Genomic DNA, 25988 nt, shown 5'->3' on the forward strand with positions numbered 1-25988 from the left:
GAGGCAGAGCCAGCCAGCGCCGGGGACTGCGGGCCGTGCGGCTGATAGGCCCGCGGGGACACGACTCGGACACTGTCATCCCCACGCCTCGCGCTGAGCTGCCCGGCGCGGAGGGTCTGCCGCCGCCCCTCCGGCCTCCCGCACGCCCGATCCCGGGTCAGCCCCGGAGGCCTCGGCTGCCTCATTTGTTTGGGTCTTTTGTGCCGTGGCTCCCAGTTGGCCAAGCACTCCTGCGCTGAATCGGGCCATTGTCTGCGCTCCCATTGCCTTCACGCTGCAAGTCTCGGCGCCCCCACCCCGCCCGCCCCCTCCCCGCCTCCTCCCGGCCGGGGAGCCTCCTAACGTGCCTTTCCCCCCAGGAATCTGGAAGCTATAAGCCGGGCGGATTGCAAATGAAGTGTAATGCATTGTGGGACGTGTGTAAAATCGGAGCCTTCGCCGTGGGGGTGTGGGGGGGCGTGGGGAGGGCCGGACCCGCCGCTGGCGGTGTAGACGCCGACGAGGAGGGGCTGGGAAAATGTGCGCAGAGTCCGCCCGGGTCGTGCCCGCCGTAGACGGATGAAGGAGCGCGCTGCGCCCCGGCGCTGAGGCCCCGAGGATCGGGGCGGCAGGTCGCCCTCCCCACCATGAAGAAGACCCGGAGCACAACCTTGCGGCGAGCCTGGCCTAGCTCGGATTTCTCGGACCGGGCCTCGGACCGCATGAGGTCCCGCAGCGAGAAGGACTACCGCCTGCACAAGCGTTTCCCCGCGGCCTTCGCGCCCCAGGCTTCGCGGGGCTACATGACATCAGGTTGGTTGGTGACCGCGTTTCTGCCCCCGGGCCGGGGCCGCGGGACGTGCTCGGTACGCCGCGGCCCGGGTGCTTGGAGGAGAGGACGGGCAGTGATGGATGCGATAAGTTATGGGGAAAGCAGGAAAAAATTAGCTCCCATCCACCATTTTGTACCTCCGCAAGATCCACAGCAGGCCCTCTCAATATGGGGTTGGAGAGCTATTAGTTAGGTAAAACGAGGGAGGGGGGACGAGCCGGGCGTTTTGGCTGCAGGGAGATAAATGACTGCAAGCCCCGGCGCTGCAGCCTCCTTGAGCTTTGTGGAGGATCCTGCGCCCAGGGTTGCCTGCAGTGCCAGGCTTGCTGGCTGCTGCATTGTGGCCGGTTATCTGAGTGGGTATTTCCAGCAGCCCCCTGCTCTCCAAAAGGAACAGGTTCCATGCGCAGCTCTGGATGGGCTGAGTCAGGGGAGAGTCCTGCAGACATCCCAGGCTGGTCTGATTTGCACGCAGAGAACTGTGTTGGAGCTTACTGAACGCGTTCTGTGGGGGTAATGGTGTGGATGCGGATTGAATGCTCACATGATTCTGTGTGGATTTAACATATGTTGCTTTGAATTAGGCTGTATGGAAAGAATGGAGGCTGTATCATGTATTTGCATGTCAGACAGGAAGGACAAACAAAACGGTAAATGGAAAGGGAAGGCTTCAGAAAAGATTTCCGCTTAAAATGCAGTGCTGTGAAAAGCCTTCCTGAAGGAGCCAGTTCTTTTTTTGGAAATACAACGGAATGGCTTTGGTTTGATTTGGGAACCCAGGGATGAAATTCTTGAGGGAAATGCTAAAGGAGGAAAAGCCTGGAAACCTTCCGTTGCCTTCTCCTTACTTCTCCTTAACCACTTGGATGTAATGATGTGTAAGGCATCGGTTCTTATTTATTTTTCATTCAGAGAAAAATTTAGATTTTCTTCTAAGCACACTGTAATGGAAGAACCGAGATTTTATTTTAAACCACATACTGTACCAAATCACTCTGAGCCCTGTCTTAACTGGGAAGATCATTTTAAGCTTGTGGTTGGTACTTAGAGTCTAGCTTTACTCTTTTTCTCCTAAAACAGCAAGTCCTTTTTAACTGGGGTCAGCATCTCATGCTTCAAAAATGCCTTGCGACCACATTTCCACGAACATAAAGCCGAAATAAAAGAACCACCTTTTTTATTGCAAAGTCAGGCGACATAAGGATGTTGTACTATTTTGGCAATAAGGCTCCCTTGATTTTCCCTTTCATGAAAAGCCAAATTCGTAAAGAAAGTGACAACTACAGTTTATACTTCAGTCATTTAAGTCGCTGCTGTGGTTGCTACACTCTTCAGACTTGTGGCAGTAAATTTTGAAACACACCTAAATCCAAACCTAACCTCAAAACACATATGTACATAAACCCATGGCTGCACTAAGTGTTCAGATAATCCTGGGTTTCATGTACTTAGGGTTTGAATGTCTTCATTCCACACTTCACAGTTCCCCTTTCTTATGCCTCCTAAGGAACCCGTCCTGACACCAACTGTGAAGCTATAGGAGGGCTGGTGGCCATCATTTCATCGACAAACCTGCAACACTCTGTTTCATGATTCAGGCACATTTCCAGGCAGCCAGTTTTTTTTTTTTTTTTTTAATCTATCTTGGCATTACCTCATTATCACATTTGCATTCTTTGCAAAAGAACTTGTCTGCTATTGCAGGTGCTGCGAGGCGTTTTTGAGGGCTTGAGGAAGAAGCTTTTAATTGTACTTGATTCCCTTATTTTATTTCTTGATCTACAAATGGTAAGATGGTCCTGTGGTGATGGTGAAGGATAACCTGTTTCAGGTTGGCGGTTTTCTGTTCAGATTCAATGTTAGGTTACTGCTGAGAAACCTGAAGACCAAAAGATGGAAGAAAAGTGCTGTCATTCATTCAGCATTTTTATGGCGTGCCCCCAAAGAGCGAAGTGCCTTGCTGGATTCTCATGGGGTTATAGGGTTGGATATAATACTGTTCTTGCCCGGGGAGGGAGGCTTATCATTTAGTCTTTATTTTAACTGTTAGCTAATACATGGAATAAGAAGCAGGTGTTGCTGCTATGGAAGGAAATAGTAAACATGACGACAAACACCTACAATGAAGGTTGGGAGAGTAGGTGGAGTCTTTCTCATGTGCAACTCTTTTGGGGGTTGGGTTGGGAACGATGTGTATCTTCATCTATTTCCTTTACAAATATGGCTCCTTTCAAAATGTGAGTATTGATAGAAATAGATGATATACTGAAACACTTGGAAATGATTTATAAGACATTCTCATCCTTTTAGGAAATGTAAAGGAGATCCACTTTTATCAAGTTAGTGACTTTGGATACAAACAGAGCCTTTGTCACATAAAATATTGAGTAGAAAATGAAACCACTTAGAAATACATGAGGCCTTTCATATTTCTTCTTTCTGTTTGTCCAGCCATTTGGTTTAATTACTACTGGTATCCTTATACTTGATTTTTAGTAAAAAAGGTTTTTGTTGTGGGGAAATTACTTGGGTTCAAAGGACAAGATAAGCCTTTCAGAGATGTACTAAATGACTTAAAATAACTTCAGTTAAGAGACTATTTTTAGAGCCCCTCCCTCAACAAATATTCTGAAAATTATGGGAAACAGTCACTTAGTTTTAAACTTCAGGACATGAGAGAGCCTTGGGAATTTCAAGAAATAGATATTAATAATTTTCCTTTTGGTCTAGCATCCCGTATCACACAGTAGGTGCTTCAAGCAAAATTGTAGGCTTCTATAATAGCTTTCTAATGAGACAGCACCATTTCAAACAGTCTTTTCTCCACGAATAAGTAATTACCAGTGTGAAATGTGATTTATAGCAATAGGCTTGACATTTAGCTTTGGCCTTTCCGATACCTTCAGGATAAACTACACTTAAGCTCAAGAGGTTAGAGCGGGCACCTATAAACTAGCGAGGTCTTGCAAAAGGACAGTTAGAGAATGCTGAAACTTTGAGTCTCGAAGACTATGCCTTATGTGACTGTTTAAGCTCCCAACTCATGCTACCAAATCTGAAGAAATCCTAAGAATTCATGAGCTTCCTAGCAACCAGTAAGTTCACAGGCCATGAGATGACTTCATTGTTCATCTTGAATATTAATTTCCCAGTGGTGGTTTCTGGGCAGAAAGGGGAAGATCTTGCCTTTTGTTCAAATGAAGATGAATAATAAAAAGTGCATGGCGTTATCTTAAGAAGAAAAGGGATTGGACCAAATGGATGTGGGATCATTCTTGGGCATTTTCTAGAAGTAGAAGTTACGATATTAATGAACTAGAGATTAAAGTAAAACTCCCCACAAAGGAGCAAATCTGTATAACGAACGCTTAGTACTTTATGTATGAAAACATGCTCATTTGTCTCTGTGAAATGATTTTCAAGGCCCCAGACCTTTTGTTGATGAAGTTGTGAGAGCTTTCTCTGTTAGAATTATGTGAACTGTAAGCTCTTCACACGAATGATGCTGCTAACTTTTAATTTCCTTCCCTCTCCCCTCCCCCAGCCCTGGGGATGGGCGCCTCTTTATATTCCATGTATAATGCCAGCAAAGTTTTGGGGGACATCCTTATTGATCAAGCATGGAATGTAATTTTTTCATTATACAGGTTCTACGGCACATGATCCTTAAAAGCTTTGTTTCTGCATGAGAAAGCGAAGTCCTGGCCCATTTGAGTTTGATGCTTATCATTTTGATAACATCTTTAAGGAGTAAAGCGTGGGTTTTTAATACTACGGTTTTAAAGCCTTTGAAAAGAAAGATAAAACAAAAGCCCTAAACTGACATTGCAAGAAATTTGAAAGCAGTTTTGTCTGCTGGGGAAGAATGGCCAGCTCATCACCTTGATGAGTTTATTAGTTTTCATTTTATAGAAACTAATTCTGGGGCACGTTTGACTGTGTGTTCCAGTTCCTTATGTTCTGTTATTTTAAGAGACATGAGGGTTTTCTGGGAGTGAAGGATGGACACTGGAGGTTCTAATCTGGGCCTGCCACAAGCCAGCTGTGTCCCTGGCTAGTAATATGACCTCCCTCCATCTGTAATGAGTCCCCCACTTCCATGCTGCCATTACAGAATTGGGCTCCGCAGTGGCTCTGTCTTGAGCAAGTGCAAGACTTCTGAACACTTACACATAAATTGTTAGACAAAACCTCTGCCCTCTTCTACTTTTTGGAGTCAGGTGCCTCCTGTTTGTGGGAATAGTGCTCATTTTGCGATACAATCCTATTCCCTATCATCCTGAAATGTTACATTAAAGGTATGCGTTTTAGGACTCGCCCTGATGACCAGAGTAATGAGGGGGGAAGAAATAAATGAAGACCTGGCAAGTTATAATCACATGCAAGTTTTAAGAAACAGCGTCCTGTCACGTCCCTTTCCCTCTTTGCCGAGATCCATTTTCAGCCTAGCCGCTCCAACTGTGTTTTAATTTGAAACTACCTATGTTGACTCCTTTCATCAGGCGAGTGGAAGTGAGGAATATTACACTTGGTGGTGAATGACTTTATTCTTTATTTCCCAGGAGAACATGAGTGGGCTTACAAAAGGTCACCTCTCTTGATATTTCAATATCTTTTACATTCTTTCTAATGTTTTTATTTGAAAAAAAGGAATATGAGTGTATTGTATAAAAACCTTAGCACTTCTGCACCTCCAGAGCAATTCTGGCCTCAAATTCCCTACACCCCGGAGACTTAGGACAATTCAGACAATGGTATACTCTTTGGTACGCGGTTGCTTAGGCTGCATGCAGGTTATAACTAAAAGCAAAATCTGCTTGGACCCTTGCCAGTGGGTCATATGCTAACTTTTGAATTTAGGACATGTTTTTATAAATCAGTGATAGAGTGTGTGATGCCTAATCTATAAGGTATAAAGTAGAGGTTCTTCTAGTTTGTGAGAGTATAGATATAGTCTACTCCAAATTGACCTTATCCACAGTAACACAAGAAAGAAAGGACATGGGTAATTTTTTAAGTAGGGAGTACACTTTTCCTGAAGTAGGAAAAGGCTAGTCTTCTTTAACATCAGAAGGTGTGCACAACCAGTCAGTCAGAAGATTCTATTTGTTCCTCCCACTTAAATATTTCTAAAACCTGTCTCTTCCTCTTCATCTCTGTTGCTGAACCCTTCTTCTGTTCTATTACACGATCTACCAAACAGACCTCTCTTCTGGTTCCATCTATCCTCCTTATGTCCCCAGAGGGCTTTGATGGTTTTGTTTTGGTTTTGTTATTTTAAAATCTCTCCTAAAGCAAAATCACTCGTGTTGCTTCCCTTCCCAGTGTTCCCATCCATCACGCCTGTGGATGAAATCATAGACCAGGGCACATCACACTATAACCTCCCTCACTTTTTCCACCTCTGCTTCTCTTTCCCCCCTGTTCACCTCACCCCGTGCTCTGGGCTCTGGGAGCTCTTTACCTGCATCAGCGCCTGTCACCTTGTGTACCTGTTGTAGTGTATGTGACTTTGCCCAGAATGCGTTCTCCATCCTTACAGGTCTGATGGAATCCTCTTTAGCCTTCCAGAACCAGCTCCTATGCCCGCTTCTCTTGCATCGTCTCTCAGATCCTTTCCAGAGTGATTCGCTCCCACGACGTTTGTTTTGTACTTGTGTTACAGCAACACGGTCACATTGTGCCACATCACGAGTTTACAACCCATGTGTGTCTCCGGTCTGGATGGTGAAATCCTCACTGATAGTACCTGCCTTATTCACATCTCTATTTTGCCAGCAACCACAGAGCTTGGCATGTATCCGGCACACAGTAAATGTGTACGGGATGAGTGACTAAAACATGACTTCTTAGAAAGTTGAATGAAGTCTCGAAGTCCTAATGTGAGTCACCTTTTCGTAACTGCAGAAATTACAAGTATGTATTCTAAGATCCTACTTTTGAAAAGATCTCCCATTGTGATTGGTAGACAGGACCAACAAGCTGTGAGTGGATGATTAAAAAGTACTAAATAATAGGATACAATCAAGAGTCAAGTTGGGGTGGTTGATGTGGTTGCTGCAAGTGAAACTGGAGTTCCGAGAACAGAAGGACGTTGCTTAGAAAAGGCTGCCTGGAGGGAGGACTTACTTGGGTCTTGAAGAAGTGGGTCAATTTGAAGAGATGGAGAAGGAGAAGGATTTGGGGAAGGTTGAGGAAGCGGTACAAACCAAGGCATGAAGCTGGAAATGAAAATGGGTGTGTGAAATTTGTCTTACTGTAACTCTGGGATGTAACTAGAAATGATGTGTGGGATCTTGAAATTTGGGCGGATTCAGAGTTTATGGGGTAGGTAACACATTTGTGATTTGGGGAGAGAAATGACGGAAGCAGCCTTTTTAAAGAGGTGTCAGATCGTGGCTTGCAGGATAGATGCATGTTGTGAACGTCTAGAGGCTGGGAGACCAAAGGGGAGGTGTGTGGGGGTTGATGTGGTGATCAAGCAGTAAGATGACGGCCATAGAACAGTGTGTCCTGGGCCAGGCGTGGTGGCTCGCGCCTATAATCCCAGCACTTTGGGAGGGCGAGGCGGGCAGATTACAGAGTCAAGAGTTCGAGACCAGCCTGGACAACATGGTGAAACCCCGTCTCTACTAAGAATACAAAAATTAGCTGGGCATGGTGGCGCGTGCCTGTAATCCCAGCTACTTGGGAGGCTGAGGCAGGAGAATCTCTTGAACCCTGGAGGTGGAGGTTGCAGTGAGCTGAGATCGCATCACTGCACTCCAGCCTGGGTGACAGAGCAAGACTTTGTCTGGAGTGTGGGGGTGGAGGGGTCAAGAACAAAACAAACAAAAAAACTGTGTGTCCCAGCACTGCTAGGTATTATTAGCACACCACCCTCAAGATTTTAAAAATATGTCCACATACCACCTATACTGTTACCTAACCTATTTAATACTTCTCTTTAACTTGGTCTACTTTTGTATTTAAGTGAATTAAAGAAAAAATTTTGCATTTCCTATGAAATTATGGGTTTCCCTCGATAATTATATATTTTTTCTAATCCCTAGTAAAATGGACATTTAATTATTTCAGTAAAAAATATGCAACTAGGTACTACCCAAAATGAACCCATGTACCTGAGTGGTACTCACACCATGTAGTGGAAAACCTGAGTAGGCCAAGGGAGGAGGGATGGGACAAGGTGGAAAGGGTTATGAAGAGGAAAGGGAGAATCTGGGAGAACAAAGGAACTGGCCGTTCTTTGTAAGTGGTTGGGTTTAAGAGGTGGAAGAAAATAAAGGTGAACATGGCGAAACCCCGTCTCTACAAAAGATACAAAAATTAGCCGCACTTGATGGCATGTGCCTGTAGTCCCAGCTACTCGGGAGGCTGAGCGGAAGGATCACCTGAGCCTGGGGAGGTTGAGGCCTCAGTGAGCCGAGATTGTGCCACTGCACTCCAGCCTGGTTGACAGAAGGAGACCTTGTCTCAAAAATAAAAATAAAAATTAAAATTAAAAAGCTGCAACTGATTTTGTTGTTGTTGGAAGAATGCAGTAAATGACCAGGAACCTGCAGAAAGTGAGCAGAGAATGAGTTCCATTTTGGGCTAACGGTTTGGTATTCCAACTACAGAGGGCTTTCAGGTGAACAATAAAGGCGTATAAGTTGGAGGTCATTTGTGCAGCAGTGTTCGTTGTGAACACGAGAATAGCTTGGCTTTCTGTGCTTTCTGTTCCCCTTCTTGGAGGGGAGCAGGTGACTGATTTTTATTTCCAGCAGAAGGAGGTTCAGTTGGATTCCATGAACTCAGAGCCCTCCTTGGGTTTCTGAAACCTGGAAACTCGAGGTTAGGATTGCTTGGAGATTGTCCGCTTTCCTGTTCCTGAAAGTAAAGTGCCCTTTAATTCTTGGATTTGTTTTATTAGTGTTCTCATCTATTCAGAAGCCATTGCATTGTTGATAGAAGGGATATGTTTTTGATGTCTATAGTCAGGTCTGAAAACAGAGCTCTGCAAGTAGCCGCACAAAAGACTAGGCCAGCTATGTAAATAATGTATATTTCAAACATCTGTCATATACCTATCCCGTTGAAAAATTACGGCTTAGGTAACTCATACACACAGTCAAAGTCTCCATTTATCTTTCTACTTTAATCCGTGATGGCCCCTCCAGGCCAAGTTTTCTTTTTTTGAAGATAAAAGAGAGAGATTTGGCAGATGCCTGTGGGCAGTAGGGGTAGCAGGACTATTGCCTGGCCTTGTCCGTCTGATGGCCGTAGTTTCAGAGGGAGGAGCCATCCTCTGTAATTAACATTGCCTTCTCCCCCCTACAGATTCCTGTCTGGTTGGTTCCCCTAAGAGAGCTAATATGCCATTTACTGCTTTCGGCATATCCAACTTTTGCTTTGAAATTGTCTCGTTATTAGAGAAAACGAAGGCCGCCAGAGTGACTGAGGTGCATGGGGTATTTGTCTTTTTTTTTTTCCTTTTTGGCTGCCCAGTATCTGAACCTCTTTTCGATGTCGGTGTCATTCCTCATTGTTACGCGTCGAATGTGCCCGCCCAAAAGATAGGTTCAAGTCCTAACCCCCGGTACCTGTGAATGTGCCCTTATTTGGAAATCAGGTCATTGTGGCTGTAACCAAGTTAAGATGCAGCAGTACTGGAATAGGGTGAGCCCTAAATCCACATGACTGGTGTTCTTATAAGAAGAAGAAAAGAGACACAGACACAGGGGAGAATACCATGTGACGAGAGAGGCAGAGATGGGAGTCATGTGTTTACAAACGAGGGAAGGCCCAGGACCGACAGCCACCACCGGAGGCCGGGAGAGAGGCCTGGGAGGGCTTCACCCTCAGGGTCCCGGAAGGAAACAATCCTACTGACACCTGGGGTTTCCACTTCTAGCATCAGAGCTGGGAGGGCACATATTTCTGTTGCTTTAATCCACCCACTGTGCGGTGCTAGTTCCAGCAGCCACAGGACACTAGTCCGCCACCTCTGAGCCTTGGTGGCAGGCAGCGCCCGCATTCTCTGTGAAGATGCTGCAATTGCTGTGTAGGTACTTTCCTGGCCTTCCTTACATGGAGGGCAGGGGCCAGAGACCTGGGTTCCACCCAGTGGATATTCCCTTCCTGACTTCTAATCTGGTGCTAGTAAGGTAAGATGATGGAGACTGTGAGACAGAGTCCCTGGACGTGGTGGTGTGGCATGATGGCGTTCCCGGGCCAGGGGTGGCAGCCGGCAGGTGGTGCCCCATGTGCCTTGCTAGTGGTGCCAGCTGTAGGTTTGTGCTTGGTGGTGGCTGTATGTTTCAAGCCTGGGTCTCCAGCCCTCCCTGGAATCCTTGAGTTGCTCAGTGTATTTTACTCTATCCTTTTTCCTGAGAGGCTGTGTAGCATAGTGATTTAGAGCAGAGATGCGGACCGCATGGCTTGGCTTCATAGTTCAATGTTACCATCACTAGCCAGGTAAACTTGGAGAAATTACTTATTTTCTCAGGACCTCGGCTTCCTTACCTGCAACATGGGAATAATAATGGTACCTACCCCTTGGGCTTTGGGTGAATTAATATGTGTAAAGCTCTTAGAACCAAGCTTGGTACAATGGAAGCATTATATCCCTATGACTGACTTTGTCATTAAAAGTAATGGCCAAAACTGCAATGACTTTTGCACCAACATAATATTAAAAGAGCCAGCATGGGTATAAAACTGTAGAATCCCATCAGACACATATGTAGAATCACAACAGGATCTCAATCGTTGTCACTTCAAAGTATTGATATAAAGAGTGACTTGCACAGAAGCTACACAAAAAAGTACAGTTGAGTTTTACTTTGCAACCGTGTCGTCTTCCTACGGTGACCTTTCCAGAACGCTTTTGTTTTCCCCTTTCCAATAACATCCTCTTCCCTCTACTTCCTATCTGCTTCCTCCTAGAGTTTAGAACTTAGTTCTTTGAGGAAACCTGATGGAGTGTGACCGAGCCGCTCCTTCTCTGTGCTCCGGCAGCACTTCTTGCGCACCTCTGAAATAACCGACACATCTGCCATTTTCTTGTCTGACCCTCCGTCTAGACTGGAACCTCTTTCAGGCCATGGCTTGGGTCTGACGTGGCTTTGTACTCCCAGTGTCTAGCGAGTGCCAGATGTGTAGCAGGTACACAGCAGTTTAAATGTATAGATACGGGGACACATGGTCTTGCTGGCATTCCCAGTGGCTTCAGTGGACTCTGTATTTCACATCTTTCTCTAACCATATGCATGGTTGATGCCCCAGGGGTTGATGGAAAGAAGCCACCAGGGTGATTGTGGTGGATCGGTAATTGTGACCCACTCACAGGGGCCCGAAGGAGCAAACTGAAGGAAACTGGGATAGTTTAGCTATAACCACCGGGTTGTAGAGATATGAACTTTGGTTTTAGGATTTTTAAGAATTCCGGCATGGATCTTTGGTGAAATTATAAAACAGTGTCTTCTGAATTCACCAAACGTCTAAGATAAAACTTCCATTTAGATTAGATGCTAGAGCTTGTGATTGGAATGTGCGTTCTGTTAACCTAGTGAACTCATTTGGATTTTCATTTCCATTGGTTTTCAAATAACTGAAAGAAGTATTTGGACATATTTTCCCCACACTTGCAAACTGGCTGTTTATAATGTAGACAAGGGGCAGATGTGGATAACTTTTTAACAGTGCTTTTAAAAAGACTGCTTAGCCAGAGAGTGAACATGTCCCAGAGAGCAGAACAGTGAAGATGGCCATAGTGTCAAGTGGATTTTTCCTTATTTGTGAGAGTCGCTTCTGTCTATGTTCATCAAATGCCTTTATGTGGTAAGGCAGCGCTGTGATTTAGGGCTGTGAAATCAGACATTCATACATTGGTGCTGGCACCCACTTGCTGGCTGTGAAATCCTAACAATCTATGTTATCAGTCTATCCTCTGTTTTCTTATATTTAAGATGAGGATAAAATAGTATCTAATTTATAGTTGTTAAACGTGGATTAAATGAGCAAATGCAATCAAAATAATTAGCATAGTGCGTGACACACAGTAAGAACCTAATACATCTTTGCTACTGTTATTTCTTCTGGAACAGAACTATACAGGATTGACTGGTTTCTAAGTGTTTTACACCTGAGGATGCAGAAGAAGAGAGCCAGCGGGCAACTTGTCTAGTGCTGCATAGAGTTAAAAGCGGCTTTAAATGGGATTCTTCGCCTGATATTTGGTACTCATTTATCAGAAATCAAGTATTCCATTTCTTACTGATTTTGGTATGTGCTCTGCTAAGGAAATTCACAGAATTATTCATTTATCCAAGTGGGCTCATTTGTCCTTGAACTTCCAACTAAGGAAAAATGGTAGAGAATCACCGTGCAGTCAGTGTAGTCAGTGTTCCCGTGGAATATAACTCTAGGAGAACTTGGCTTTACTTAAAATCAGGGAAATTGTGCCCCATATAATCAGACATGGCTTACTCTGAGATACTTCTTTTGACTTTTCAGTTGAAGGTAAAGGAGAAAACTCCGCTTCTGAGCTGCGAGTTCAGCTGCGTGTTTATGTGTTTGCATATGCGGTAAAAACCAATCTTGCAGAAGCACAGTTGAGAGGGGAAAGCTGTGAAGCGAAGGGACATCTTTCAAGGCCAGTTTTGAAAGTAAAGCCAGTAGGCTCTCTCCTGCCAACCAAGTGCATGTTCCTCCTTCGGTGAGTTTATAAAAGTAGTGATGGGCCCAGTGGAATCTCAGGTCAGCACGGCCTCTGGGTTGCTTAGGAAATAAAGGAGGGTGCTAGAATTGGAGGTCCACTCTTCACATGTGTTAATATTTCAGCTGCTACGAGCAGACGGCTTGGCAGCCAGGCCTGGGGCTCCGGGATGACAGCCTGAGCTGGAGGAGCAGCGTGGGTTTTCCCTCCTGCACACACCTCCTGTGAACCTCTGCACCAGCCAGGATCTGGGAGCTCAAAGCTGCCCACCTTCGCTGCATCTACCCCCGAGTTTCCATGTTACTTATTCATTTGCAACATATCCTTTCCCTTCCTTCAAATCAAGGGAAAGATAACTAAAGAAAAACCAAAACGGTACGAAGTAACTTGCTTTCTATGGTTATGCCCAACTAATTGAACTTGGAAAGCCTGTTCTACTTATGATTCCACAAGTATTGGCTTTCTTTAGTCAAAGCATAGCTTCTGGAGCATGCAGATCTTGTTTTTCCATATGGTGTACGCTGCTTGATGTGGGTGATTTAAACACATGGAGAGTTACACAGAATGTTTGTTTGGGATGCCAGAGGCGTAGTGAATAGTAGTGTACCATCCTGGCCTAAGGGCCAGAAGTGGAGGTTTCCATTGTGAGATGCAGCCATGTGCTTGCAAGGCTTCCTCTCCAGGGCAGCGCGGTGGAGTGTGCTTGGGCTGGGACTGGCCGTGGGCCAGCTAGAGGTGGGGTTTATGGTTCCGCAGTCGTGGAGTCAGGCCCCCCCAGGAGGTGTCTGTTAATCTCGGCAGTGGCTCAGGCCTGGGATGTAAGCACAGTCTGAGAGCATGCTTCCTACATGATAGTGGAGTTCTGGTGTGCTCCTGAAATGTCGGTATGGAAAAGGGGCCTCTTTACTCTCAGCTCCCTTTCACCTAAGGAAGGAAACCATTGTTGTTATTGGGATTGTTTTTTAAGATGGTCTCACTTTGTCACCCAGGCTGGAGTGCAGTGGTACTATCGTAGCTCACTGCAACCTCTACCTCTTGGGATCAAGCAATCCTCCCCCCTCGGCCTCCCAAGTAGCTGGGATTAGAGTTGTGTACCACCATACCTGGCTATTTTTAAATTTTTTTGTAGACTGGGTCTTGCCGTGTTACCCAGGCTGGTTTCAAACTCCTGGGGTCAAGGAGTCCTCCTGCCTTGGCCTCCCAGTGTGCTGGGATTATGGACATGAGCCACTGGACCTGGGTGGAAACCGTTGTTTATTGAGCATGTACTTGGTATGTTGGTACCTGTGTAAGTGTTACCTTGTTTAGTCCTCACAGCAATCCTGCAAGGGTGCCACTGATTAATATTTTAGCAACACAAATGTAAAAAAATTTCAGAAAACTGAGATTTCACATACTCATCGGTATACTTTTAATCATGTTCAGTGTTAGTAAAATAACTTCTTATTTTTATTTATTTTTATTTTTATTTTGAGACAGGGTCTTGCTCTGTCACCCAGGCTGGAGCACAGTGGCACCATCTCGGCTCACTGCAACCTCCGCCTCCTGGGTTCAAGCAATTCTCCTGCCTCAGCCTCCTGAGTAGCTGGGATGGCCTGCCACCACGGCTGGCTAATTTTTGTATTTTTAGTAGAGATGGGATTTCACCATGTTGGCCAGGCTGATCTTGAACTCCTGACCTCAAGTGATCTGCCCGCCTTGGCCTCCCGAAGTGCTGGGATTACAGGTGTGAGTCACCAGACCCAGCCTTCTTATTTTTAAGTAAAGTATTGAATACTGTTTCATTCCCCCAGTGGTTCATCTTGCACTTCCTCTAAGTGGACCGCACTGTAGAAGCCTGTGCTGTAATGAGAGAGCAGATTTTAGGGCTCCTTGCATATTCTAACAAGTCTAACCCTAAATATTTGTGTATGTTATTTAAAAATAATCTCTTCTTAGCCAGCTGAGGTTCTTCTGAGAATTATCTTGCCTTACCCAAAGAACAATAAAGCCTCCTAAGATCTGGCAAAGGGCGGGCTGGGGGATTTGCTGAGTGTTTCCCTGCTGCTGTTTCTTCCTCTTCCTCTTTTTAGCACCTTAGAGTGGGTTTCAAATGCCATTGTAATGCCGTTGTGAGCTCCTTAGTCATCTTAATTGGCTTAGTGTTATCATGAGCTGTCAATCATGCAGTGAACATCCCTGATTCCTGGAGAAGATGAGATAGTTGGGACCGAACAACTCCTAGGTCTTAACGCATTTAGTGCAAAGGTACCTGACAACAAAATTTGAAACGTCAAATGAAAAGAAGTCTCAAACATAAACATAATTTCGTTCATTTGCAAATCATTTTCTTTTGCTTACTCATTTTCTCTTGTATTTTCTTGACTTTTTTAGTTATGAAAAATTGCTGAAGAAGCATTCAGTTTAGCACAGTCTAATTTCTGCCATCTGTTGTTGTAAGAGTTAGACCGAACATTATTCTGAGGATAGCAGGAGGCTAGGATCTATGAGGATAGCAGTAGGCTAGGATCCAAATAATTGAACAATTTGACAGTACCTGGCACAGTAATTCAAAATGACAGAACTGGGAGCAAAGAAGAAGTTCTATGGGTTTGCATGGTGTAAGATAAAATCAAGTTCAAGGTAATCAAGAAAGAAATTAATAAACTAGGCATTTTGTTGAATATGATTAAAAACTATAGATGGTTAAAAATTGGGTAAACCAACTGTATCTTTGATAAGGATCAGTGAACTGGTTTAGAGTACATTAGATGTATATTACAAATCTTCCTTTTGGGGGAAAACAAAAAAAAGTGTCCTTGTGACTCCCTGTAGGAGGGTCAGTCTGAGAAAATCCGTTACAATTTCCTCCAGCATTTCAGTGGTCCAGGAGGATGGGTTCAGTAACCCATGGCAACCCAGTGAATGTGGGTAATAGGAAAACATAAGCTTCATTCAGTTATGTTAGTAGGAGGACTTGCAAAATCTAGCACCTACGTAATCCTTGGAATGTATAAGATTTAATATAATACAAATAAAGGAAACCTCAGCTCTTTAGAACATTTAAGAACAGTCACAAAGCTTTATGAAATACGGTATATATTTCTAAAAGACCAAAATTGCTTTTAAACAATATATAATAGTTAAAAATGATATCTTTTATTAACTCTTACTCCAGTTTCATGGCTAGCTAACTAGCTAACACTTAAATTCTCTGTATACTATACTAAAGAAATATAACACAAAGTTGTCAGCTTTTAACTAAAAATATGATTTATAGTTTCTCTGTATTTTTAACTTTAGAATCAATACACCAAACGATAAACTCGTAAAATGAAAAAGGTCAAACACTTGTATTCAGTTTCCTAAGATGAGAATTTCTTAATTATTTGCATGTCTACTTAACTTCTTATTGTCTTCCTCTTTCTAATGATATTCTGGGAGAGATTTGATTAGTAAACTACCTCTTTAAAGCAAAGGGTTTTAACGATTTACAGCACATTAAATGTATAGAAATTGCATTCATCTGAGCTAGATGACTTTCCTCAAATTCGCTGTTCCCTGGTGCTTTGAGAAGATGAATAGTTTGTTCCTCAGGTGCAAATATTATTTTAACTGTTTAGATTCATGCTTAGTCATGCATTTTTTTAAACTTACTTTTTCAAATTGTGGTAAAAAAAAACACATAATGCAAAAGTTACCATCTTAACTTTTTTTTTTTTTGAGATGGAGTCTCGCTCTGTCGCCCAGGCTAGAGTGCAGTGGCATGATCTTGGCTCACTGCAACCTCCACCTCCCGGGTTCAAGCAATTCTCTGCCTCAGCCTCCCGAGTAGCTGGGATTACAGGCGCCCCCCACCACGCCCGGCTAATTTTTGTATTTTTAGTAGAGACGGGGTTTCACCATCTTGGCCAGGCTGGTCTTGAACTCCTGACCTTGTGATCCACCCACCTCGGCCTCCCAAAGTGCTGGGATTACAGATGTGAGCCACTGTGCCTGGCACAAAAGTTACCATCTTAACTTTTTAAGGGTACAGTTCAGTGGTATTAAGTACATTCACATTGTCATGAGGCCAACATCAGGGTGTATCCTGGGAACTGTTTTCATCTTGCAGAACTGAAACTTTGCACCTATTACACACTAACTCCCGGTCCTCCCTACCCTCATCCCCTGCAACCACCATTCTACTGTCTGTCTCTGTGAAATTGATTACCCCACCTCATCTAAGTAGAATCATAAAATATCTGTCCTTTTGTGACTGGTTTATTTCACTTAGCATATCATCAAGTTTCATCCATGTTGTAGCGTGTGTTGGAATCTTCTTCCTTGTTAAGGCAGAATCGTATTCCATTGCCCACGTGTAGCATGTTTTGTTTATTCATTCAACTGTTGATGGACATTTGAGTTCCCACTATTTTGCTCTTGTGAAGAATGCTGCTGTGCACACAGGTGTACAAAGAACTGGCAAGTCCCTGCTTCAGTTCCTTTATGTACATACCCAGAAGTAGCATTGCTGGCTCACATGGTAATTCTGTTTAACTTATTCTGAGGAACCACCAAACCGTTTTTCACAGTGGTTGCACCATTTTGCATACCCACCAACGGTGTACAAGGGTTCTAATTTCTCCACATCCCTGACAACACTTGTTATTTTCTGTTTTTTTCCTTGATAGTAGCCATCCTAATGGATGTGTCTTCTTAGTCATGTGTGTTATGAAGTACACTCATAGCTCCATGCTGTGGATGATCTGTCTTCTCTGAGAAGTTAGAAGAAAACTGGAGTGATCTCTGTGTTGTCTGCTGCACAGAGAAACATGATCAGCTGGAGTCTTTCTTAGAAGGCCACTGTCACTTGATTAATAACCAACATGGAAGGCAGATGCAGAGCTGATCAACAAAAGTGCCCCTAGTTTCTTGTGCTTGTATTTGAATACTGTTTTCTTATTTTTTTCCAAGCGAGGGAAATATTTAAACACAGGCAAAGTACACTTGTAATTCTTTAAGTTTTATCCCTGTTTGCAGTGTGTGCTATGAGGTAGTGCTGTGGGATGTAACCATATGGGCCCTTCCCAAGTTGCTTAAAATGTAGTGAAGAGCTTAGAATATCTTTAGGGGTGAGCTGCAGAAAGTGAGGTGTCAGATGAGTCCTTACCCGGGGCTGTGAGGGGTGTGGCATGGAGTTGTCAGGCTGCATTCGGCAGGGTCAGCATTGAGTTGACTCTGTCCTTGTGTTCTAGATATACCCTCCGGAAGGTAGGAACACTCTGTAGACTGTGGTTCCTAGACACCATCTGTGGACCAGCATTGAGTTGGTTCCTTCTGCAGAATCATCTGGGGAACTTAAGCAGATACACATCTTAGCCTCATTCCGAAGTATTTGTAGCTTGGGATGGGGCCCAGAACTTTATATTTTAAGAGCTCTCGAGGTGATTCTGATGTACGGTTAGGTTTGGTAGCCACTGATTTGGAATTGCCTGTCCAGGACAGGAGCCTCTCAGCTCCTTCCTTCAAATCCTCACTGCTTCCTCACACCTTCAGCAAACCAGCGTTGCCTGTTCGTGTCAGGGCCTTGACACGTGTGCTTGTCTTATTAGAGAGTCAGGATCCATTCTTGCCTTGAAGGCCCCCACAGTTGGCTGGAGATATACAGGAAACCACTGCAGGACAGTGGGATGAGGGTGATGATGGGGGCTGAGTAAGGGGGGCTGGACCCCCACAGAGACTAGGATATGGGAAAGGACTTCTGAGGAGGCACAGGAGCCCCGTGTCTGCCCTTGGAGGGGCAGGCAGCCCAGCAGGAAAGGACAAGAGAGGCCGGAGACAGGAGGAGTCCGCCAGGCAGTACCCTCCCTCTAGAGGCCAGCAGATGAGAGAGACAAGGCGAGAGAGAGGAGGGGCTGGGACCCAGGAGGACCTTATATTTCAAGCTAAGGAGCTGTCAGGTTATTCTGAGCTTAATGAGTCCCAGACAGACTTGAGGTAGGGGAGTGACATGTTGGGATTTGCATGAGAGGGAGATCGCCCTGGCTCAGGGTGGAAAATGGATTGTAGGGTCTAGAGGAAGAAACTGATAGGCCGGCAGTGGATAGAGATAGGCTCGCAAGGGTGCAGGGCCAGAATGTTGAGGAATTCCATGCCTGGCGGTGCCTGTCTCTACCTTGAAGCCGGAAGTTGGCTGCAAGAGTTGGAAGAGGTCATGGGCAAGATACCAGAGTCAAGGTAGCTGTGCTGGTGTCAGAAGGTACATGCGTAGACCTCCCTTAGAGAGTCTTAGGGAGGCCTGCTGAGGCCGGATACCGTGAATTTGTGGTGGCCTTAATTTGTATGATGAGTGATTTTTACATGTAGCGGTCTATAATCTGAGTGCAAAAGTGGGAATACCAAACATTTGGATTTTTCTAGGTTTTAACACTTTGCCAAGTAGAAGGATCTAGAGTAATGAGGAAGTTGAGGTTTCTTTTTCTCCCCGTGTTGTAACCTTCGAATGAAGCCAGGGCTGATGGGATGTCTCCTTTGGGGGTTTGTTCCTAGTGAAACAGAGGTTTGGTATGTGAGAAGGTGGAAGCACAGGTTTGGTATGTGATACTCCTTAATCTTCTGAATGGTTCTCTAATGATGGTCGTCTAAATACTCAGAAAAGGAATCCAAATTGAAACAGGTACAATGGGTGAAAATTTGAATCTTGATCACAAACTGTCATTTCAAACTCACTTTTTTTTCGGTAGAGTTGGGGTCTTGCTATGTTGCCCAGGCTGGTCTTGAACTCCTGGGCTCAAGAGATACTCCCACCTTGGCCTCCCAAAGTGCTGGGATTACAGACATGATCCCCGTTCCCCGGCCCCTCCCCCGGCACACTTGCAAAGTTGCTTGAAGAATAATTCCAGTTGGAGTCTATTATCATGAAGAATTATTTCTGAAGGACACTTGAGCTCTTCTTAAGCTCTAGTCAAGAAAAATTGATCACCTAATTAAGCTTTTGTCAGATGTGACTTGCTGTGTATATAATGTTCCACTAGACAATGTAATACATATAACTAGGACTAGAATTGCACTAATTTGGGATAATTGGGAGGAAGACCTGTCTAAATAAGTGAAAGATTTAAATTTTATAGAATGTTTAATGGAATGCAGTCTTATTACTTTCATGTCCTTAGGCTAGCTAATGAATGGATAAATTATTTATAATTAGCATATCAATGGTTCTACTACGAGATTGCTCCTTTTAGTATTTGAAAACAGGGTTTTTTTTTTCTTCTTGAATCATTGATATGGTGCCCTGAACTTTTATTTATGCCAGTTATTTGTCCTAGCCAAAGGAAAGGTAACCTTTAACCTGGCCCTATCCCATCATCGCCAAACTCCAAATTGGTAGGTTTCGAATTAACATGAAATTTTATTACATGGGAGAACCAAGTAATCCTGCATCCTTAATGACACAAGTCTTTTTCGTTTTAAAAAAGAAATCTGTATTTCCATCACCTATATGAGAACAGATGTGTTTTTAAAATTCAGAGGAAAAATACACAAATAAATATTCAAGATAAAGAAATAAAACATTCAAGATACATTAAAAAGTGCAGATTTTAAAAATTAAGAAAATAAGATAAGGGAATAATAAACATAAAAAAATAAAGCATTCAAGATAAACACTCAAAATGATAAATAAGTAAATATCCAAGAAGAAATAAGTAAGAAACACGTCGTTTTCCCCAAAGAATATTTTAGAATTCCTGATAATAATGTTTTCCACTTATTGAGGCCCTCATAGGAGCCAGTGATATTCTTTCATTTAATACAACGCCCAATTCTCTGAGGTTGGTATTATAATTATATCAGTTTACTGATAAAGAATTTGTGGTTGAACATTACTAGCTAATTAATGGCAGAGCTAGGATTCAAATCTGGATCTGCTAACTTTTCTTAGGACGAACCTTTAGTACTTCATCTTCCAATGTATAATTAGAGTAAAGCAAAAGTGGGTTTTTTTTTTTTCTTTTTGAGACAGAGTCTTGTTCTGTCACCCAGGCTGGAGTGTAGTGGCACAATATTGGCTCACTGAAACCTCCACCTCCCGGGTTCAAGCAATTCTCCTGGCTCAGCCTCCCAAGTAGCTGGGACTTGGCACGTGCCACCATGCCTGGCTAATTTTTGTATTTTTAGTAGAGACGAGGTTTCGCCATGTTGGCCAGGCTGGTCTCGAACTCCTGACCTCAGGTGATCTGCCCGCCTCGGCCTCCCAAAGTGCTGAGATTACAGGCGTGAGCCACCGGGCCCGACCACAAATAGTGTTTTTTAACCAGATCTGTAAAAAATTTAGGGGATGGAAACTGGGCAAAAGTAAAGTATTAACCTACTCTTAACAGAAAGGAAAAAATGCTATTGGTGCAAAAGTGGCAGCGTTCGGGAGGATCAAAACAACACATCATGATGAGTATTATTTCCTCATCGACTCTGATTGCTTTTCTAGCCAGTTATTGATTCTTTGCACACATGTAGACTTTTCAGTTGGTTTTCTGAAAGCAGAGCCAACGCCAAATAGTGGCTTGAGGTCCAGATGTGGGAGCAGGCTGGCTGAGTTTGGGCACAGGCTCTGCACGGAACCAGCTGTGTAGCCTGGCCCCCATGCCTGGCCTCTGTGTCTCATGTGTAAAATGGGACAATAGCAGCACCTGCTTCATGGGATTGTTTGAGGATCAAATGCCTTCATCAATGTAAAACCTTGAGGACAGCAATCTTTGATTTAATGTTATGTGCTCCATAACAGTGAACAGTTATTGTTATTAATAAGCTTATAGTGTCAGTTTAGCAAGAAGCATCTTTGGGCCTCTAAAAAGGGGTCATTTATTTCTGAGAACTTTTGGGGTCTTTTTTTTTTTGAGGTGGGAAAGACTTAACTGCCGGTAATTACAATCTCCCCTGACCTATAGGAGCTGTTTTAAATAGTGTGTTTAAAATAGATTGGCTTTGCAGGCTAGACGTGGTACTTTTTCAGTGCACATGTTACTGAGCTGGAAGGACCCATTAGGACTTAATGGTCAGGAGGTTGCCAACTGATGTTTTTGATAGGAGGTAGGAGGGTGTGTGAGTGCTTGTGTGGCATTCTAACAATTGCCTTCTTTTGCCCTTTCTGGGACTTACCCAGGGCTTTACGTCTATGAGGAGCCACTGTCAGTCTGCTCTCTCTTCTTGCTTAGGAGGAGAACAGACTTACCCTGTTTCTCCACTTGCAGGGAAGTGAGCACACCCCTCAGCAGGGCACCCAGGCATCCCACCCAGTGGCCGGGAAACAAACCTGGCTCTGCGCCCCTCCTTGCTGTGGTCGGATGGTCTTGCAGAGGCTGTGATAGGACCAGCATGATGGTCAGGCTACTCAACAGAGAGGATACAACTGCAGAATCTTTCCAGATGAACAGAGGTGCTAAGGATCCCTGGTGTATTCTTTCAGTGGTTCCATTTTGCATTGTTTGCTTATGGGCTTTGTGGCAGCTTTTTTTCCCAACAGATTGGTGTTCAGTTTAGGTCATCTGTTTTAAGTTCATTTGTGTCTTTCACGTGGGTGAGGATGGGGAGCCCTCGGGGGGGGCATTTTGTATCTGGTGTACCCTTCTGTTCATCTCTGCACCTCCCCAGAGCTGCCCACGAAATGCTTATAGCCCCCGTGGTCTCCTTTCTGTGCAGAAGATAATAAACTGTTGGGTTTAAAACAAAATGAAACAACAAAAAAACCACACAAACACAAAAGCCTACTTCAATGTCTGCAGGAGCTTGGATTTTGCCCCCTTCAAGATTCTTGAGAAACGTATCTTTCAGCTGGAGAATACAGTGAAGAGAATAACAGAGGAGAGCCTTGGTGTTCAAGGATTTATCAGAGATTTCAATTATTAACGGGTGATCAGGATGGAGGTCTAGGACAAACTTGCAATTTTGCTGAGGCACAAAAATTTTAATCCCATGTCCTGTGAGCGTGGACCTGAATCAGTAACCCAGTGAGCCGGCCGAGCCTGGCACTCTTGCCAACCCAGTGTATCTCCACGGGCCTGTTCTCAAAGTTCTGAGACAGGAGGGGATTAACAACTTAGTGTCTCAGGAGGCAGAGGTTGCAGTGAGCCGAGATCACACCACTGCACTCTCCAGCCTGGTGACAGGGCGAGACTCCATCTCAGGAAAAAACAAACAAAAAAACAACAACAAAAAAACTTGGTTTCTTTTTGGAAATAGTCCTGAAAAGAACACCAACCCACCACAGCTGCTGGTGATAAGAAATAAGAGAAAATGACGATGTCTGAGAAAGTCATAGCTCTTACTCAAAGGAAAAGAAGCTTTGGATAAAGTGTGAAATACTTGTAACACAAGCCCCGAAAGCGTAATTCCTGTAACCGTCTCGAGAATTCCTCAGATGAGTATGTTTCACTTGCCGTCTTAATTTTAATACAAATAATCTTTAAAGATACAAGGCAGTCACTTAAAATTTTTAGTTATTGGGAAAATTACATGAGATCTAATCATGATCAAAAACATGGAGATTTGCTGAAGTCTTGGGGCCTCCCATTGCTCATGGCTGGTTTCTTTTCTGCAGCATACAGGATGAGACCAAAAGAGTTCAGAGCTGTGCCCCAAATATCAAGTACATAGCTATCATTAAATCAGATATTTTATGCTGTTTTTGATTTTGTGGTGATATTGGCCTTCCTTCGAATAATCCAGTAAAGATTTAGATAAACGCGTTAGGAATTCAGGGAAAAGAACGGCCTAGGTCTGGAGGTTTGGAAGTAGTACACATTTTCTCTTTATATGACATTACGTGTAGTATGTTGGGTCATTGCCATACCTGAGTGGAGTTTGGGGACATAATGTATAACAATAACCGATTGATTATTGAGTATATTTCAAACACCTTAAGTGAGACTGAGAAAGTGATTCAATCTCTGGCCATGGATCACACTGGGTTCTTCTGAGCCTTTTGTAAACATTAAAACCAAATGAACAAAGAGGCTCTTGCAGGGGATTCATAACTCTCACTTCACGCTGCCATTCCACATAAAACCAAAAAAAGGACCATTTAGCAGCATCGTATGCTGAAGGGCCGCAGCATCGACGAGCTCCCGGTTAAACGTATTTCTGAGGTACAACAGCTGTTTTGTTGATGTTATGTTCACTGCTCTGTGAATAATTTTGTATAGCAAGAAAATATTACAACCAATTATCCTAGCTATATAACTTTTTTCTTCTTCTTCTTTGAGACGGAGTCTCGCTCTGTCGCCCAGGCTGGAGTGCAGTGGCACGATCTCGGCTCACTGCAAGCTCCGCCTCCCGGGTTCACGCCATTCTCCTGCCTCAGCCTCCCGAGTAGCTGGGACTACAGGCACCCGCCACCACGCCTGGCTAATTTTTTTGTATTTTTAGTAGAAATGGAGTTTCACCGTATTAGCCAGGATGGGTCTCGATCTCCTGACCTCGTGATCCGCCCGCCTCGGCCTCCCAAAGTGCTGGGATTACAGGCGTGAGCCACCGCACCAGGCCAACTTTTTTTTTTTTTTTAAGACAGGGTCTTACCCTGTCATCCAGGCTGGAGTGCACTGGTACAGTCATAGCTCACTGCAGCCACAAACTCTTGAGCTCAAGTGGTCCTCCCAGCTCAGCCTCCAGAGTAGCTGGGACTACAGACGTGCGCCACCAAGCCCAGCTAAGTTTTTAATTTTTATTTGTTATCATTTTTTATTGTTTGAGACAGGGTCTTACTCTGTCACCCAGTCTGGAGTGCAGTGGCACGATCATGCCTCACTCCTGGGCTCAAGTGATCCTCCCGCCTCAGCCTTCCAAGTAGCTGGGACTACAGGTGTGTGCCACCATGCCCCTTTTTTTTTGTTTTTTTGTTTTTTTTTTGTATTTTTCCTAGAGACGGAGTCTCATTATGTTGCCCAGGCTAGTCTCCAACTCTTTTGTTCAAGCCATCCTCCTGCCTCAGCCTCCCAAAGTGCTGAGATTACAGGCGTGAGCCATTGCTCTGGCCATAACTTTTGTTTCAAGAAGGAAGTTAATCTTCAATATTCTGTTCTAAAGCTTAATAGAATAATATGAAGCTATATTTCTTTCCCTCTGTTTTGGAGGAAGAGCTCATATTTTTTGGATGCTGTAACTCAGTATTTCTGAATAACTTCAATATCAGTTGAAATACTGACCTAGATCTACAAATTTTCTTTTTTTCTTGCATGATATTCCTAGAATCATATGTGGTTTCTACAGATATCTTCAAATCAAAGAGGCTGAGCATAAGCCATACTGGTTAAAATAGAAATTTCTATTGGGGGACAATGAAAGTGTCTTTGTTAGTATCAAAATAAGTCTTAAAAATATTCATCTAGAAACTGTCGTGTTTGTTCTTGTTAAGATGATTGTGTTGAACCCAAAGCCTAGCTTGTCGAGTAATTTTTCCTTGTAATTTCTCCAAAGATCTTCATTTATCATCTACTATAATATATTAATTATGGAGCTACTGGTTGGGCACGGTGGCTCACACCTGTAATCCCAGCACTTTGGGAGGCCGAGGCAGGCAGATCACCTGAGGTCAGGAGTTCAAGACCAGGATGGCCAACATGGTGAAACCCCGTCTTTACTAAAAATACAAAAATTAGCTGGGTATGGTGGCATGCGCCTGTAGTCTCAGCTACTTGGGTGGCTGAGGCGGGAGAATCGCTTGAACCCAGAATGTGGAGGTTGCAGTGAGCCGAGATTGTGCCACCGCACTCCAGCCTGGGCGACAGTGCAAGACTTCTTCCCTCCCCCCGCCAAAAAAACTATGGAGCTACCATATTCCTGGTATTCTCTTCTGTTGATTGATTCAGAGATATCTAGTGTCTATATGCAAGCAATATATTAGTTGCGAAGTGTCTAGGAACAGTGAAAGACACAAGTCTCCTGTTTACTTAGATTATGCAGACTATTGTGAAAGAAAGGGACGAAAGGAGTTCACTATACCGTAAAGGTAGTGTGGCGCAAGGTGAATGTGAGTCTGTAGGGTAAGGTGAGTCAGGAAGTGCCTTGTAGGTTGGATGACCTTATAAACTGGCATGCTGGGGCCAGTGAAAGAGGGCACTATTAATAATTGCACGAGAAGAGCAGGCATAAGCTGCAACCATCCCAGGCAAATGGGAACGTATGGTTACCCTATGCATGGGGGTAAGGAATTTGCATGCTCTTAAGAAGCAGTAAATGAGAAACTGTAGAGAGTGTTTAATCTAGAGAGCAATATAATAAAAATTTGCATTGTGGAAGGCAGAGAAGGATTGGAGCGGGCAAGAAGGGAGGCACGGAGACCAGGGAAGGGCTGTTTCAGGGATCCAGGCCTGGGAAGGAGACAGCGTGGAGCAGGTGATGATGGTGGAGAGGCTGAGTGGTGGGCAGAGCTGAGAAGTGCTTTGGAGACGCAGCTGACTGACAGGTGTCAGTGACTGTGAGGATGTAGCCGATGAGTAGGAAGGAGGAGTCAAGGTGATACCCAGT

At 44.1% G+C, this 25988-nt stretch overlaps 1 protein-coding gene across 5 annotated transcripts in view; it reads left to right on the forward strand.

Annotated features, from left to right (window-relative positions):
- Positions 1-25988, forward strand: part of STOX2 (storkhead box 2) — a 223125-nt gene that overhangs the window by 105296 nt on the left and 91841 nt on the right. For 2 of the 5 annotated variants that reach the window (XM_063810021.1, XM_526749.8), the window contains exon 1: positions 230-792. The exons of the other annotated variants lie outside the window; for them this stretch is intronic. In XM_063810021.1, coding sequence (XP_063666091.1) covers positions 627-792 — 166 coding nt within the window. In that variant the 5' untranslated portion in view covers positions 230-626. Of the gene's footprint in view, positions 1-229; positions 793-25988 lie in introns of those variants that run through there. 5 annotated transcript variants of the gene reach the window in all.

The sequence above is a fragment of the Pan troglodytes genome, chromosome 3 (assembly GCF_028858775.2).
Source record: "Pan troglodytes isolate AG18354 chromosome 3, NHGRI_mPanTro3-v2.0_pri, whole genome shotgun sequence".
NCBI lineage: Eukaryota > Metazoa > Chordata > Mammalia > Primates > Hominidae > Pan > Pan troglodytes.